The sequence below is a fragment of the Cyanistes caeruleus genome, chromosome Z (assembly GCF_971803275.1).
Source record: "Cyanistes caeruleus chromosome Z, bCyaCae1.hap1.1, whole genome shotgun sequence".
Taxonomy (NCBI): domain Eukaryota; kingdom Metazoa; phylum Chordata; class Aves; order Passeriformes; family Paridae; genus Cyanistes; species Cyanistes caeruleus.
In genome coordinates, this window is record NC_141732.1 from 33,510,080 (window position 1) to 33,527,155 (window position 17,076).

At 43.3% G+C, this 17,076-nt stretch overlaps 1 protein-coding gene across 3 annotated transcripts in view; it reads left to right on the forward strand.

The window, feature by feature from the left end:
- The window catches only part of ELP1 (elongator acetyltransferase complex subunit 1), a 34,646-nt gene extending 18,230 nt beyond the window's left edge, over window positions 1-16,416 (forward strand). For all 3 annotated transcript variants that reach the window (XM_023944435.2, XM_086868380.1, XM_086868381.1), the window contains exons 20-37: window positions 383-456; window positions 1,053-1,131; window positions 1,394-1,473; window positions 2,319-2,459; window positions 3,500-3,585; window positions 4,632-4,780; window positions 5,625-5,748; window positions 6,169-6,266; window positions 7,429-7,630; window positions 8,584-8,645; window positions 9,170-9,232; window positions 9,350-9,410; window positions 10,009-10,122; window positions 10,769-10,880; window positions 12,017-12,144; window positions 12,533-12,687; window positions 13,701-13,779; window positions 15,043-16,416. In XM_023944435.2, the coding sequence (XP_023800203.2) occupies window positions 383-456; window positions 1,053-1,131; window positions 1,394-1,473; window positions 2,319-2,459; window positions 3,500-3,585; window positions 4,632-4,780; window positions 5,625-5,748; window positions 6,169-6,266; window positions 7,429-7,630; window positions 8,584-8,645; window positions 9,170-9,232; window positions 9,350-9,410; window positions 10,009-10,122; window positions 10,769-10,880; window positions 12,017-12,144; window positions 12,533-12,687; window positions 13,701-13,779; window positions 15,043-15,110 (1,875 nt within the window). In that variant the 3' untranslated portion in view covers window positions 15,111-16,416. The remainder of the gene's footprint in view (window positions 1-382; window positions 457-1,052; window positions 1,132-1,393; window positions 1,474-2,318; window positions 2,460-3,499; window positions 3,586-4,631; window positions 4,781-5,624; window positions 5,749-6,168; window positions 6,267-7,428; window positions 7,631-8,583; window positions 8,646-9,169; window positions 9,233-9,349; window positions 9,411-10,008; window positions 10,123-10,768; window positions 10,881-12,016; window positions 12,145-12,532; window positions 12,688-13,700; window positions 13,780-15,042) is intronic.
- The last annotated feature ends 660 nt before the right edge of the window (window positions 16,417-17,076 follow it).

The window sequence follows — 17,076 nt, forward strand, 5'->3', positions numbered from 1 at the left end:
TTTTTTTGCTGAGCTCACTCTTCAGAGATTCATAGAATGGAGAATGGTGTAATTTGAGAGGTACTTTTGGCGGTGTAGAGCCCAACATCTTCCTCAGAGCAGAGCTAACTTGAAAACTGGATCAAATTGCTCTGGATCATGCCTGGTTGGGTCCAGAGACCAGCCTTCTGAGGAAGGAATATTTCTGAACTGAGAGAATGTTCAGGTATTTTTCCACATGTTCCGCAATTTTCCACATGTTGAAATTGCATGTCCTCTGAAGTGAGCCAACAGGCCCATGCACTTGCAAGTAGCAGACAGGCCTAAGAAATTGGCCAGTTCTCACTTTTCCCACAATTTAGGCAGAGTAACTACAAGTAATTGTGTGGATCTTGTGTTGTAGATGCCAAGAGGAAATCTGGAGACCATTCACCACCGTGCTCTGGTTCTTGCTCAGATTCGCAAGTGGCTAGACAGGTAAATGGCACTGGTGTATTCTTGTCTTCCCTCCCCCAGTCTGTGCTGTTAGAGGCTGACTGACCTGGAAAAGAGAGAGCTAAACTCAGAGGAATTGACCTTGTTAGAGGGAACAAAACTGTTCTAGGGTGACCACTTAGAAGTCTAGCTTTCACCTGTGTCAGGTACTTCTCATTTCACCACTGAAGGGTTTATTACGTGTGCTGAAATTGTGTGGATTGGAGAAATCTTCATCTCCATTCTCCAGACATCTCAGCCACTTCAGGATTAAGCTGACTCTTTCCCATTTTTTACTGAATTCATTTACATTGAAATTTTCTGAAAGGGAAATTAATACAAAATGTAACACTCTCTTCTAATGGTGATAAAAATAATCTAAGTTCTGTATTGCTTCATCCACGTTGTGAACTGGTGTGTCTCATTGCAAGGGTCAGCAATGAACAGTATTGACTTTGCACATTTTACTGAAAGGCTGTCTACACAGCTCATTGTGTACGCTATTCTCATTCCACTGTTTCTGTGCTTGGCTCTAGTCAGTTGCCTTTATTTGCATCTTGTCCACTATGTAAACTGTCCTGTTTGACTCATTCTTTCAGGCTGATGTTCAGAGAAGCTTTTCAGTGTATGAGGAAGCTGCGAATCAACCTCAATCTTCTCTATGACCACAATCCCAAGGCAAGTCTGCCCAGTTCTCTTGTGTCGTTTGCCACACTAAACTACCCTGGAGTCAACTGAACAGTGCACTCAAAAGTGTAGCTGTCATTTCTGCTTTTGGCAGTGATGGCGTTTCTGCACTGCAACACCGTCATACGGACAGATCTGATTTAGCATTTCCTTCATCCTGTACTTTCAGAGAAGGTCTCTGATTTATTCTTGTACTTGATGTACGTGTTCTTAGTGTTCAGAATAACTGTGGTAATACTCTTGCTCATTTCAGGTATTTCTGGAAAACACAGAAACCTTTATCAGGCAAATAGATTCTGTGAACTATATCAACTTGTTTTTCACAGAACTGAAGTAAGTGTAAGTCTGCAAATGGAAGCATTTGTGTAATCAGTGGTGGTACATTATTTTGTCAAAATTCTGGCAACTCTTCAGTGTGGGTGCAAGGAATCAGAAATCTGGCATTAAGTTATAAAGGTTTGAGTCGGCTCCATAGTTTCAGGGATCGTGTATCTTGTTGGGAATTTCAGTTTTCAGGCAGCCGTTAGATTTTTGCAGCAAGTAATTAGTACATTATCTGAGTGCTTTGACTTCTCTGCTGGGTTGCTGTAGAGCAGTAAATAAGAACAGAGAAAGTTTTGTACCCTCATAAAGAGGAGCAAGGTGGCAGTGCATAACCTAGTCTGAGGCCAAGATACTTGCTTGGATCCTCAAACCAAGTCCCCTGACTCTTTTCTTAAAGGCTCAGTGATTAGACTTTATGGTGATGGTAGTTTCAGGACTTCTCAAGGTTGCTAAAGTCAAAAATTGTGTAGGAACTGGTGCTATCACTTAGGTGTTTGGTTTGATTTTCCATCTTGACCTAACCAGAAATAATAGCTAATGGCTCATTCTTCTGCATGGCTCAGTGGGTAAATCCATAGTGGATTTAGTAGAAGACAACTGTATTTTGTAAATCTTGCCTTCTGATATTTTTGTGCTACTGAAGTAGTTGTTTAGCCACTTTCATGTGTTTATTTTTAATGCCTCTCTTGGCTGACAGTCAGTTTAGACTGACAGATTTTTGGACAGCTTCCTATTAGTGTGGCAGTTAATGAGTAGTTGTTTTCTGCATACATTTGAGTTCCTTAACCTTACTGTCTTTGTTCTGGGCTATGTAATGGATGGTGCTCTTATTCACATTACCTGTTTTTATCTAGAGAAGAAGATTTCACAAAAAGTATGTACCCATCTCTGAATGGTAGCAGTAACAGCCAGCCACACCGGCATCCTGATCAGAAAAAAGTAAACCTCATATGTGACGTGATGAGAGATGCCATGGAACACATTGACCCTCAAAAGTGAGTACCTTCTTACTGTAGGTGAAGGAACCATTAGAGAGATTTCTAGTAAGTCACTGGCAGCAGGCAAAGCTGTACTTCACATCAGTTATTTGGCCCTAGGTTCTCTGAGGTAAGCTTGTGCTTCACAAAATTAATTATACCATGCCTTGCTCCTGCTGAGAATGCTGTCCTGGAAATACCTAATAATTCCACTGATAGCACACCAACATTTTACTACCAGAATTAAAATAATAGATGTAGGATGCTTACCTTATTTTTAGGAGATAGGAAGATTTTCATCTTGGTGAGTTGCTGACTGAAGCAGCTGGCCCTTTGTAAAGATATTAGCTATTCTGTTTGACACTGAATTACTTCTTAAATGATCAGCTCCATGTTCTTGATTGATTACATTTTTGGTAATCATTCTCCTTGGATGAATCAATACCAGACAAAGATAAAACCTGGGCAAATAGGATAAAAGCAGTGCCTGGTGAAATGGTGGTAACTATTGGCAGCTTAGTGTTAAACAGTGGAAAGAGGTGAGATGTGGTGAGTAGATGCTGAGCCCTAAGAGTTTAGACACTTTCCAGCAAACTGTTTCAGAAAAGAAAGCATCTGCTTGGCTGGGAAAGCTCTTTTGAAATAGTAAATGGGAAATGTATGGAAGTATAAATAACACCCTAGTAAGCTTTCCTTTTATAAGAAAGGCTATTTTTGTGCCAGATTTCATTTGGAAAACTATCCAGCTATCTGAATGTTTAGAGAGAGGTATGTCCTCTTTATCATGCTGGCTGGCATGGTAAGGAAGCTCATTCTACACAAAGCACACCTCCAGCTTTATGACATGTTTCAAAAGGCATGCTGAGTAGAAGAACCTTTCTGGTATATTCTGTTCTTTTCCCATGTTTGCTGCCTTCCTCTAGGAGGATCAAAATGCCTGAGCAGTTTTATTTTTATTTTTTTCCTAAGACATAAACTAGAACTTGCACAAACTGTGCTAAAAATAAGCTGTGTTTCTGCCTCCTCACTTTTTCATTCACTACTTCTCTTTCCTCCAGATACTGCCTATCGATACTGACAGCACATGTAAAGAAAAGTCCTCCAGAACTAGAAATTGCTCTCCAGAAGGTTCATGATCTTCGAGGTTTTGTATCAGAAATTCAAAAGTCTTGAAAATGGGTGGTTTGCAGGAGCTTTGTGTTAAGGAAACTTAGCTGTCCAGCCAAAATTGTTAGGGGGGAAACTTCCCCATCTGAGCATGCAAGAGCCACACTGGGAGTCACATTTGCGCCATCTAAGCTGAGACCATCCCCCACAGCTACATCCCCCACACCCACAGTCAGACCAGCTCAACCTCGTGTTTCTCACAGTAGGGTCTCAGACATCCTGATACTTAATATAATTTAGTCTCAGTGCAGTAACTAGCAGCTCCAGCTGATGCCTCTGAAAAAGGACCCTAAACAAAGGAATCCCTAGACCTGTGAGAACTTCTGTACCTTCACAATCGACCCCTGAAAAAATCTGGAGGTTCTCAGCTCCTGCTGAGGACATTGTCTCACTGTCTCACAGGTCTCTGTCCCCGTTGTTGTGCAAGGGGTTGGCAGTTCATACTGAAGCTTTCATCACCAAGAGCTCAACCTGCAGCTCTCTGTGCAGCTGCACCCTGAGATACTGCACTAAATGCCAAAAAACAGAAATGCGCTTGAAACCAGCTGTGTGTTTAAGTACAGCAGCATATCAACTACGATAGGCTGCTGTACATGCCCTCAGCTCACTTTTACCTAGATTTGCTGGCAGATAATCCCAGAGTTGGACCTATTTTCACTTTCCAGTTGGAACTCTTAATTCTCTCATCATGGAATAGGATGTTCCTATTCTGGATTCTGGTATTTCAAACTAGCAAACTTGGATGTTCCTATTCTGGATTCTGGTATTTCAAACTAGCAAACTTTGCCTTTATTCCATGCTGATGCTTCGAGTTCATCACAGTTGCATGCTCAGTGCTATGCTTGGGATGGTCCTTGAAGTTCCCCAGAAAAGGCAAAGTAACCCTTCTGCAAGACAGAGCAAGCTGTTAGTCTCATGGTCCCTCTCTGGTGTCAAGGGATGCTTGATGATGCATCCTTTCCTCACAGCCGGGTTCCGCTGCTGGGGGTGTAACAGGTCATATGCTGCTTTATCTTGTTGCAGAAAGCAGTACGCCAGATGTCCAAGCTGTGAGTGCAGAAGAAGCACTGAAGTACCTGCTTTTCCTTGTGGATGTCAATGAATTGTACGATTATTCCTTGGGGACATATGACTTTGATTTAGTCGTCATGGTGGCAGAAAAGTCTCAAAAGGTCTTGGCTTATAGTTCCAGCTAAGGAACTTATTTTTCTACTTTCTCAAAGGTTTTTTGTAGTCTGCAGATCAGCCTACATGTTTTCTTAGTAATGGCTCTCTACCTAGGCAGGATTCCAGTTGCTCAGAAGCTCTATGTGTGCTTGGGATGATGCTGGGAAAGTGTTGTGTCTCTGCATCCTTTGGTACTTCTTGAGCACAACTTTGAAAATTTGTGTTCCAAGTGAAACAGTGCTCTTCTAAAGCAGCAGGGCAAAGTAGCTCTGGGGAAGGGAGGGATTGATATCTGAAGTGTTTTGACTGTATGCCTTCCATTCTCAGTTCTGTATTCTTGATTCTTGCTTATTTAGTGGTTCCCATTATAATAGCATGTGTCTTCGTTTTAATGTGAAATCTCTGACCTGAAATGCCCATCTGCATCTTCAGAGTTTCCTAGTGTTTCAGCAAATTCTGCTGTCCATCAGTTAGAACACCCTATTTGTGTTAAGAAGTTTTATGACCTTTGGTGTGGGGAAGTTGATCAACTTTATGGCTGTAAATTTATAGATAATGATAGATAATAAAAAACAACATTTCATATGACACATAGGCTTGAATTTTAAATGTTATCATACTTTAGATACTGCTGAAGTCCATGTGGTAGCCTGGTAATTCAAGTTAGTAATTTCTGGCAAGAGTATATGCACAAATTGATTCTTTAAGATGGCTTATGTTTGGAAAAAAATGCATTTTTTTAGGATATTATCATACATTTTCAAATATGTGACTGTCTGTTGGTGAAGATGAGGGCAAATAAGGACTTTAGCAGATTAGCTCAACTGCAGTTTTTATTGCTCTTTGCAGGACCCAAAAGAATACTTACCCTTCTTAAATACCCTTCGGAAAATGGAAACCAATTATCAACGATATACAATAGACAGACACTTGAAGAGATACACGAAAGCTCTTGGCCACCTCTGCAAATGTGGTAGGTGTCCTAAGGAGGATTTCTGCAATGTAGCATTTCCATTTTGGAGAGCCTTTGGGGGGAAATAGCTAAAGAAAGAGAAGGATTGCACAAGATCATCTTCCCATCTGGTAATGCACGGTGAACTTTTGCTATTTGTTTTTTTGCTGTAGCTTGGTGCAGGAAGAGAGAAATGTTTACACCTCTGTGGTCATGAAGCACATGAAGTCTTATGTGGTTCCTGTACAAGTGAATTGTGCCTGGTTAATACCTCTGGCAAAACCTCAAGGAAGCAAATGCCTTGATTTTACAGCAGTAAAATGGGTGCTCTTCCACCCAGATGCCTCTAGTTGCTTCTTCATGTTGTGAACCCAGGCTGTCTGGGAGCCAGGAGGGCCATGTACTTTCTCTTTTATTTTTACAAGTAAATTATTTCTGCAGGCCCTGAGCACTTCTCTGAATTTCTGAACTTGGTGAAGGATCAGAACCTGTATTCTGAGGCCTTGAAGCTGTACCCCTCTAGCACTCAGGAGTACAAGGTGCGTAAGCTCGTGACAGTGCAGTGTCAAAGCTTTATATTCCCTTATGCATGTGTTTGTATCTTCTTAGCAGTTTGCATGAGGGCAGAAATGGAACTGCAGCTGCTTGTGTTCAAGTTCTGTAGGTCATTGCTATTCCAGTGTTGTCTGAGACCCTCTTCTGAGATAACAGCTGGAGTGACTCTCAGCACTAACCCTGTGGGACCTGGTCACCGATGGTTGTTACTCCTTTGATCCTGTGACTCACAGAGCACCTGGAAGTCCTGTTTCTTCTGCTGCACTATTTTGCTGTGTAACTCCTACAACCTCAAGAGGACTTCTCCCTGTTTTGACCTCTGTGTGGCTTGCAGATTTTGTGGGGACAATTCATTATCCTCAAGCTATTCTGAAAAGTGCTGGAGAACTTGGACACTTTCAGATGTGCTGTTTCCAAGTTTGTAGTGTCCCTAATTGGTTTCAGTGTTACTGAAGAACTTCAGCTTGTCCAAGGCTGAGATAAAAGTGCATTTAATATAATCTAATGTAGATACTGTAAATACACACAAGCCTTTGTACAAGGAGGAGTTGAATGAGAGGGGAAATAGTGAAAATCAGTCTACTTGCAACACAGTGAAAGCAGAAAGGAGTCTTTACTCATGAGGGAGGTCTGTTTCTGAATGACTCATTGGGAGTGTTTTATTATTTCCCCTGTATCCTTCCAGTCAAATCCACTTGTCTCTTCTTCATGGAGATAGTGAGCTCTGAGTAGCCTGTGCCTATAGAGTTACAGGGCTTTCGTGTTCCCTTGTGTGTAAGTGTTTGTTTCCTAAAGTAGGTTGGTTCTGAGAGACATTCTAACAAAAACTGCTCATGTGGGTGGGGAGGAAGGGTCTGGTTTCCTGCAGTGCATAGTTTACACAGTTTGGAGTTTACATTTGGTTTGGAGAGGCAGGTGCCTCCTATGTCACTTGCCGTAGCCCTGTGAAGTGACTCCACGTGCTGATCATCAGCCCTTGACTTGATATAGTTTGAAATGGGGTAGAAACTTCATGCCTAGAAACTCCTTGGAGAAGCTGGGTAAGAGGCTTTTGTTGATGGGCCCTTAATTTTTACTAATGGAGGACAGCTACTCACCTTACTAATCTTTCCTTTCCCTTCTTTTTTTTTTGTCCTTTTTTTTCAGGATATCAGTGATGCATATGGGGAGTACCTGATTCAGAAGCAGCTGTATGAGCAGGCTGCATTGATATTTGCTCGTGCTGGCATCTTTGCAAAAGCACTTGATGCTTTTCAGAGCAGTGGCAGCTGGCAGCAAGCCCTGTGCATGGCATCACAGCTTGGTTACACAAAGGATAAGCTGTCCAGCCTGGCACGGGACATGGCAGGTATGCCTTGAAGAGATGCAAATGTGCAGAGCAGAAGTGGCTGCTGTTATTTATGGTTCACTTCAATTTTTCCCATAATTCAATGAAAACCTCAGTATTTAGCAAATGAGAACAAAGATCCCATGTTTCCCCAAGGCTTTGTACATTTGCATATGACCTTTATTTCCCAAAGGAACCAAAAGATGTTGAAGCTGAATGGGTAGGCAACCCAGGAGATGCCAAGCAAACTGTGACCTCAGCTGCCCAGTGCTGGCTGCATTGTTCCCTTGCAGCTGGTTGCCAAACTGTTCTTCCGAATTGATTTGTTAGTTAACCTCAAGGAATGGACATGCACTGAAGTGTCTGACATTTCTGAGGCCTCTAGAGATTAACTGGTGCAAGTGCTGTGCCTATTCACCAACCTTAAAGGCTGTTGGATAATTTGGAGCTGCATCTTGTTTTCTCCTTGAAGCGAGCTAGGAACTAGGACCAGCTGGTACATTAAGCTGTGTGTTGTCCTAAGGAGAAGGTAGCTAGTCACAGAATTTGTGCTCACTGGCACATGTCATACATGAGGTGTGTTGTGGACGTGGTGTATATTTCAGCAAGAGAAATTTCACCTATTTCAGCAAGAGAATGGAGCGTTGTCCTGAATTCAGCCTTACTCGGACTTGGAGTTTAAGAAGGGCCACTTAACACGGGAAATACGGCTTCTGGGAGTCTAGTCTTCTGGAGTTGGATATTCCAGTATTTGCTTTCTCTGTCACTTAATGTGATTTAAATCCTTCATGCATTTAATGCTTTTCTGTGGTGCCCTTTTTAAATTGCAGCTCGATTTAGCAACTGAGTATATTTCTGAGCATATAGAAATGCACTGAGCATGTCTCAGTGAGTGGGATTTTCCTCTACTTTGTAGTTTTCTGGCACAAAATCCAGCTGTTTCTGAAAAGCTGAAACCCCACTTTTTCTTGTAGGAAAACTAGTTGAACAGAGAAAGTACGCAGAGGCAGCCACACTCCTGGAGCAGTACATTCAGGTAATGTAATCACCCTCCTGCCAGTGTCCCAGTAATGCCCAGTATCTGTCATTTAGATTCACCATCTGTGTTTTCTCTGTTATCCTGCACCACATGGACGCTGACAGCAGAACAGTCTGTGCCCTGGGCTCTCTTGAGGAGGGCAGAGCAAGCCTGGGTGATGCAGTGAGCAGGGTGGAGATAAATGCAGTGTCCCTGAGTTTTTCCCCTTGTGAAGCCACCCACACTTTGATATGAAAAGCTTTTGTCTAGGAGAGCTGAAACATGAGGGCTGGAATAAGGAAGAGGGAATTCCAGAGGCATTTCCCCTTAGTGTGGGAGAAGCAACGTAGTTTTGCTGAGTTGGCTTGTGGTTTTTGTTTTCTTGTTTGGGTTTTTATGTCAACACCTCAAAGCAGCTGGCATAGTAGTGTTTTCCTCTCTTGACTGGGGTACTGCTGCATAGAAATACCCACCTGAGTAGCTCATACCTGAACATGTATTACTAACATCAACAGCAAACCATGGTCGCTCTTTTCTTCTAGGACTATGAGGAGGCTGTTCTCCTGCTCTTAGAAGGGGCTCTTTGGGAAGAGGCTTTGAGGCTGGTAAGACATTTCAAAACACAAGAACAGAAGTGGAAATACATCTTAAGAGTGCAAAAACAGAGGGATGTGATCTGGGTAAGATCCTTAAATAAAAATTCTCTTCTTTCCCTGATCCAGATTCACAAGTATAGTAGACTGGATATCTTAGAGACCAACTTAAAACCTGCTATTTTGGAAGGTGAGTCTGTACAAGAATCTAAGATTTCTCTGTGCTATAGAGGCTAAAGAAGCTCTTTGATGGGTCTGTGGGAAATCACAGCACTATGTATGTATCACCATTCCGGTACTGGAAGGTGTATGGAAGGATACTTTGCTTCCACCTAATTGATGCTGCTCAGTTAGCTGCACTTGGCTGTCCTCAGTGCATCTTGAAGCCCTGCAGTGTCATGGGATCTTTTCAGCTTAGTCAGGCTCCTTTGGAGCTTTTCCAGACCTCACAGTCAAAAGCTGCAAAAGTGTCTGTGTCTGCATGTCCATGGTGAAGCAAGACAGTCCTTGTTCCAGAGCACATGTGGCAGCAGAGCTGTGGACCAGGAAAATGTCTACCTGTCCTGTAAGCTATGATGAGTAGCTTTTGGAAATAAAAAAATATTTGATAGCTTTATTCTCCCTGAAACAAATATTGTTTCATTACTATTCCTTGTTCTTTCTTTTCATGCTTTATGAGTTGAGGGATTTTTTTTTTTCTGGGCTTGTTGAAGGACTGTGCTTGTGTAAAAAATGCTTTTGTGTTTCTCTTGCACAAGTGTTTATGTTTTGACTTTCTTGATGATCAGCTCAGAAGAGTCAGCTGATCTTCCTAGATTCCCAGAAAACAGCATTTCTTCGCCATAAGAGTCGCCTGCAAGTGGTGCGAGAGCTGAAGGGGAAGGCCTGTGAGAGCCTGCAGGGTTAGTATTGAAGTGCATATGACTTTCTCCTGCATAAATAACTGTGATCATGTTTTTTGTGGTTTGTGTTTGCTCTGATGAAGCTGTGCTCTCCTTTAGCTTCAATGGGATCTACAGCAGTAAAACAGCACCTTTCTCAACCCCTCCTCACTCCATGAGTGTAGTTACTCTGTATTTTCAGCTCTTCCTTGGGTCACAGCTTTCATGCAATGAAAATGCACCTGTAAGCTCTTCAAAATGACAGAGCATTGTCTCCATAGTACCATCTTGGCTGTGTGAGACAGTGCTCAGAATGTCCTTCGTGCCAAGTACCTATAAACATATTCACCTGCCAGCTTACACAGGCTCAAGGAATTCCTCTGAAAACAGATTGCTTTGTCCTAGTCCAGACCTGCTGCACTGAGATTGTCATCCCTCTGATTGTGCTGTTCAATATCATGATCCCCACCAGGGCAGAGGAGTGGTGCTGTTCTCATAATTACTGTTTCTTCTTGTGTGTGGTGGCTCAGGGGAGTTGGGAGCTATAAGTTTCCAGTACACCAGCAGGTAGAATGAATCTGCCCAGCAAGCTACACAGATCAATCAGAAAGCGTGAAATAATTCTGACCTTTTTCCATACTGTGACAGTTGTTACCATGTTTTGCAGATTGTGAAGTGCCAAATTGCCCAGAATTGGAGCTTTTCTCTGAAACCAGCAGTGTTGTGACAGCCAGTGACATGAACAGCAAATACTCACACAGCAATTCAAGAATATCAGCGTAGGTATCTGCCTTCAGATCAGGGAGTGACATGTTTTGGCATCAGCATTCACGTGGTCAGCTTGCTCATACTTGACATGCTCCTCCTTGCAGCTGTGTGTGCCTTGGTGCTGTTTTAATTATAGGCATTTCATGGTTATTTTAACTCTCATTAGAAGGGAAAGAGCGGAAAAAGCCAGAAGCTACTAGTGCAACAGGAACTGGGTGCCTGGCAGAGGAGCTGAAACTCTGGGCGGGTTCTGGCTCCATGGGTGTTGGGCATATGGCCAGAATAGCTGGTTGTAGAAAGCTAGACACAGAGTACAGGCAGAGCCTCTCAAACATTAACAGCTTGTGCACATATCTTGTGTTCTTTGGCCCAGGTTTCACACTTGATGCGTGGGAGTTGCTACTAAATCTCATACCAATGTCTTCCCAAAGTGGTTGCTTGCATTGTTTTTGAGGGCTCTCAAGAACATGAGCTGCAGTGTGGGGTGGGGTGTGTAACAGGCTGGTGTAGTCTGTGGGACCACTTCTGAATTCCCTGGTTGAATTGTGGAAAAATACAGTTGTGGAAAAAATGTGGACTTTATAGACACTTTTTTTTTTGCGGACCAGATGTAAACAGAAGGAGAGTGCAGCCTTAGTATTCAGTGTCAGAGTGTGAAGATCACTTGGGAACATTATGCAAGTAGGCCTGGTCTGTTAATGAAGTTGCTTTCTTGTGATCATGGGTAGGAGCTGAGCAGGCTCTGGAAACGGCAGAAATTAAAATGTTCACAGCCAAGCACAGACCTTGGCCAGCAGTGTTTTAAGTGGATCTCAGCTTTGCCTGATAATGACTACTGCTTTGTGCTTGGATCAGCTCCTGCTTTATGTTGTAGACATGCTTTAACCCTGCTGGAACATGGAGCAGTCCTTTTTGGAGCAGAGAAACAGCCTGACTCCTGTCTTGTGTTCCAGGCCACTAAGGACATTGGTTGAGTAGCACTGAAAACATTGTCACAGCACCTAAGGTTACAGCTCCATCAGCTTGAGGAAGCAAGGACTTGAGTGACAAGTTTCATGTACACTGCTGATGTTCCTTCAGACTTAACCCTGCTAACAGGGGTTAGTTATCCTGTTGTGCACACTGTAACTGAACATGGTCTTTTCAGGCGATCCTCAAAGAACCGACGCAAGGCGGAGCGTAAGAGATACAGCCTGAAGGAGGGGAGTCCTTTTGAGGATATTGCCCTTCTGGAAGTCCTGGGAGAGAGTGTTCGTGCTGTTGAGAGTGTGAAAGGTAGGACAATTGGTGATCTTAATCCATGCTGCAGCTTGTCAAGATGAGGACAGCTAAGGTGGTGTGCCCACTCTTGTTCTTACTGTATATGCTGGGGAGAAAAGCTGCCTGTTCCACACAGTCATCTGTGTTGGACCTTGGTTTAGTCAACCTGCCTCTGTGCTCACAATAACATGACCTCTCTGCATCTGAAGCTGGGAACACAAAAAAAGAAGCCTTCTCAGTGCCACTACAGATTTATCTTTTTTTTGTTCTCAGACACTGTAAGGGCTCAGTAGGAACAGAACCAGTTCTGAGTTGCTGCTCTCCTTCCTTAGCAAAGAAATGCAGCTGTTGATTCATTATATCTGTCTTGATTGCTATTTATTGCTTCTGTTCCCACCTGCAGGAGAGATACACATCCTTCTGAAGCAGCTTGTGCTCTTTGGTTATGATGAGCAAGCTGGGGCACTGCAGAAAGTCCTGGAAGAGGTTTTGCAGTTGATGGAGACCTCAGTCTCAGAAATCTGGACTTCAGACCTGCAACAGAGCTCTGTCAGCCTGGTCTGTGCTCATCCACAATACCTGTCACACTCACTAGACAGTATCAAGTGTTTAGCTGTACTTTGCATTCTCCGGCAGACAGCCTAGAATCCTTCCATGGCTTTCAAAATCTGGGGGTTTTTTTCTGTTAGAGGTTTAGTAGATATTCTGGACAGGACCTGCCAAGTCAGTACACTCTAGATGGATACAATATGTAAAACCTACTGTGTTTCCTGCACTGAATGCCACATTGGTTGTGATGAGGTCTTCTGAGGCTTGTGTTGTCTTGTCCTAGTGGTGACTTGTTTTTGTAAGCTCCATCTTAAGCAATTTGTAGAATATGGAAACACTCCGTTCTTTTCTAGACCTAATGGTAGAAGTGTACTAGAGCAGTTGTTGTCCATCCTGGTCTTGTGAAGTGAAAAGCTACTGGATTAGTCAATTTAGTGTGAACCATGTATCATAAGGATAAATTACAAAAGGAAGGGTTATGTCAGACTTCTAAGCTTCAGCTTGATGCAAAATAAGGAAATCATAAGGGCTTTAGTTAGTTAGTTAGTTCCCTTCCAGAGTAAAAAAGTCTTTATTTCTAGTAAGTGGTTTCTGAGCATTTATGGTGAACACAAGGTGCTCCCCAGTATCTTCTCCCTAACTGCTGATTAGCAGGACTTTTAAAGACAGATTAAAATTGTTCTGTTTGACAGGGAACAGAGACTCCCAAATGAACTTTAAATATTGATGGTGCTGTAATGAAATCAGTCCTGCTGAATCATGACATTTATGGTGCTGTGAAGAAGCTGGATAAGAGTTCTGTGTCCCAAAAAGCTGTGTGAAAACAGTTCTGTCTTGCTGCCTCTGTGTTAACTTTTCTGAGACATTACTGGGCTTTGATCACACTGATCACTCTTTGATCCTGTTCACTTTGTACTGTGAGGTCTCCTGGTTTTGGACAATAATAGCAGAGTTTCCTTTGAGAGTATCTCTGCTTGTGCTTTGCTTTGTTCAGGTTGAAACATGGCTATTTCTTTTTACAGGTCTTGGGACCCAATTCAACTGCAAACAGCATTATGGCTGCCTATCAGCAAAAGAGGATGGTGCCTCCAGTTGTACAAGGTTAGTTGAGGCTCTGAGTTAAGTTTGGGTGTGAAATGTCAGGGAGGTGAGTGGGCTTGGAGTTTCTCCAAGTACTGCTACCTGCCATGAGTTGTATCAGTTTCTCAGCTGTGGTGGTTCCTTGCTTTTCCTTATGGTGTACCACCCTGGCTTGTGGCAAGTGAGCAGTTTTCTTAACAAAGTTGATTTTGCTCTGAATTTGTGCACTAAAACTGTCTCAGTTTAAAACTGTCTCCTGTGCTAAAATATCTCAACTGCTGCTGGGTTCCTGTGTGTGTAATGTCAGTCTGTTGTGAGGGAATTGAAAATATTATTTCCTAAGGAATGTATTAAATAATTATTCTTGTAACTTACCTGATGAATTTTTCTCTCTGGCTTTGGCAGTCAGGCCTGGCTCTTCACCAGACCAGGCTACAGTCTGTTGTGTCACTTTGCCATCTTAAAGTCCTTGCAGTGAATACAAAATTAGGGCTGAGAAACCTAGCAAAGGGTGGTCCCAACTCCCCAGTCTTCTGTTTTCCCGCTAGTCCTACATCCTCTTTCCCTGCTAGCCCTGAAATTGTGTGGGGAAATCCTCTGTTGAATCTATAGATGCGACCTGTCTAACCAAAAAGAGCCAGCTCACTGTGGTGCATGATGGGCCAGTGACACGTGAATGAATGGAGTTCTGCTTAGTGCCACTAATGGTTGTGGCTTTGTGCCTGTGCCTCCTTGTTCTGAACAGTAACACTTAATGATTGAACAGGGACTTGGTGTGCCCAGAGGTTTCCTGGTGAAAGCAGGTTTTCTGAGGACACTCTCCTGTGCAGCCTGGTGACCAGTCATCATAGGGAAATGGTAGATATCTGTAGGAGAACATTTTAACAGAGCAAGGGCATGATATTTTAGTCAAAGCCTGTCTGCACAACCCAGCTTTCAACCCAGACAACATTTACAAAGACAGTGTCCTTGGGACTTTCCTGCAGCAGCAAGAATGAGGAAAAACAATGATGATGTGTACAAGAAATGATAAACAAAATATATTAGCCAACAGTGGCTTGTTAAGCCGCACAAACCCTGTAGGACCCTATGAGAGTGTGCTAAAGTGAAGTTCACTTTTACCTCCATGAGGACTCCATGAATATTCTGAGCGGTTTTCCATTAGATATCGAGATTTCTCAGCATCCTTTGATTTAAGAAAAGTGAACAAAGTAGTTGACAGCTCTTGAAGAAACTATATTGCTGTTACCCCCTGTTCTGACGCTTGTTCCATCTGCCTTTCAGATCCAGAAGTACTGATTCCACCAAAATTCAATAAAAATCTACAGTGGAAACTGCATCTTCTCCAGTAACCAGAAGCCGAGGAATTCCTCTGGACTCTGAACTCTTAACTTTTCACATAATTTCATTATATCTTTGCAGAAGCCGTTGCTGTTCTGTTGTTTCTGATACACTGTTCTTAGGGCTGTGCGAGTGAAGGGTCCCTCTGCCTGGTGCAGGTGTGACTGAGACCCGTTTGGTGTCACACTTACGGGCACAGCCACTCACATCCACTGCAGAGGTGGCTTGTGAGGCTGGGGAGCAAAAGGATACGCAGCTCTGAAAGCTCCTACCGCTATTCCCCCTTCTGGATGAAGCAATCCCACCAGTGTTGGATGGGTTATCTTCTCTGCCATCCCTTCCTCACAGAGTTGATACCTGCCATGATGACAGGGCACATTTTAAGCACTTCTGCCTGCTTTAGAGAGCTCGCCTGTAAGACTGTACCAATAGCAAATGGCTGTAGTTGCTGAAAAAATTTTTTGTTTTCTCTGCTGAAGCTGGGTGTTGCAGATACCAGATTTTCATCATTGCTTTGTTACATCAGCGTGAATCCTGCAGTGCCAACAGCCATTACTGTATTGAAACTGGGCCCATTCACACCAGGGAGGGCTTGGACAGAGGAAAACATGAATAAAAGCAGGGCGGTGGCAGTGTCACGCTCTGCTGGGTAATACCACCCTAATTATCTGAGATCAAAGATAGTCTAACGCTGCTTTATGACACTGACAGATCAGCAGGTGTTCCCTGATAATGCTGTGCACTATTGCAGAACTATGTCATCTGGAAACTGGTCTTGTGCTGAGAATTAGGTTTTACCCCAGAATACTTCTGTGATCTGGTGCGAGAAATAACAGCAGCAGTTCTGGGAGCAGAGGAAGGAGACAAGGCTGGAAACCTTTCCATTGGTAGCATCCCCTTCCCGATTAATTTTGGCCTGGTAGCTGCAGTGTTCAGGCCATTTCTGCTGGGTGCTGCAGGAAAACACTGCACAAACAAGGTGCTTTACTGTATGTTGGGGGTGTTTAATGGCACGGCAGCAAGCTGTGTTCTGTGGTCCAGTGCTGCAGGTCACTGCTCTTGTGTGGCAAGAACTCCATTGAATTGGGGTGGCCATTTGGTCTTGCACCATGTTGTGCTGTCTTGGGCTTGCTGGAGGGGAGTGGTAAAAGCCTTTTGTCAGTCTGAAGCATTGGAGCATATCTTGTTTCCAGTTGTTCAGAGTTGCATGGCCTGTTCTGGGTTGTGTGGGGACGACTTAAACTTGTCAAATACTGTGACTACACTTGAAAGAGATTCTCCAAGAGTAAATAAAGCATTTTGAGATGGCAAAACACATGAAAGGCTTTCCAGGGCAAGACTGTTTCAAAAGATCTGGGTCTTCAAAATGGTAGCAGAGCAAAGTCTATGGTGCAATACAGAATCTGTCTACTAGATCTGGAGAAAGGGTTGATGAGGGAGTGCTCCTTTGCAGAGCACTCTGGCCCTGCAACTGAAATGTGACACACCAGTAATTCCTGACATTCCTAAATCTGATGCCAGGAAACGCTGAGGTCTTGCACAACCTAATCTGCTGTCTAGAAAGAGAACACAAGAAAAGGTAAAATTGCCACTGGCTTACTGAGCATTCATGCTTGTGCCAAAGTACGTGTATGATTTCTTTTGCTTTTCCATCATGGTGATGGTGAAAGCCAAAGATTCTTTTGTGTTAGGTGTGCTTTCTTGTTCTCCCATCACGGCAAAACCCTTTTAAATCTGCCATCCAAGTGAAAGACCAGTCTTCTAAATCATTCATCACTGAATTCTTACTGTCTTCCCCTACACCTTTCCTTCCCTAGTGTACTTGGAGTAAGGAGCAGTAGAGCTGGGAGCAGCACCGAGTGGCAGTGAGTCTTGAGGGTGGATGCCCTGCTTACTACTTCTGCAGTTGCTGAACCGTAGTTTCTTAGCAGCAGCTAGGAGTCAGCTTTCCCTTGATTTCTGCTGGCATGTTCTTTG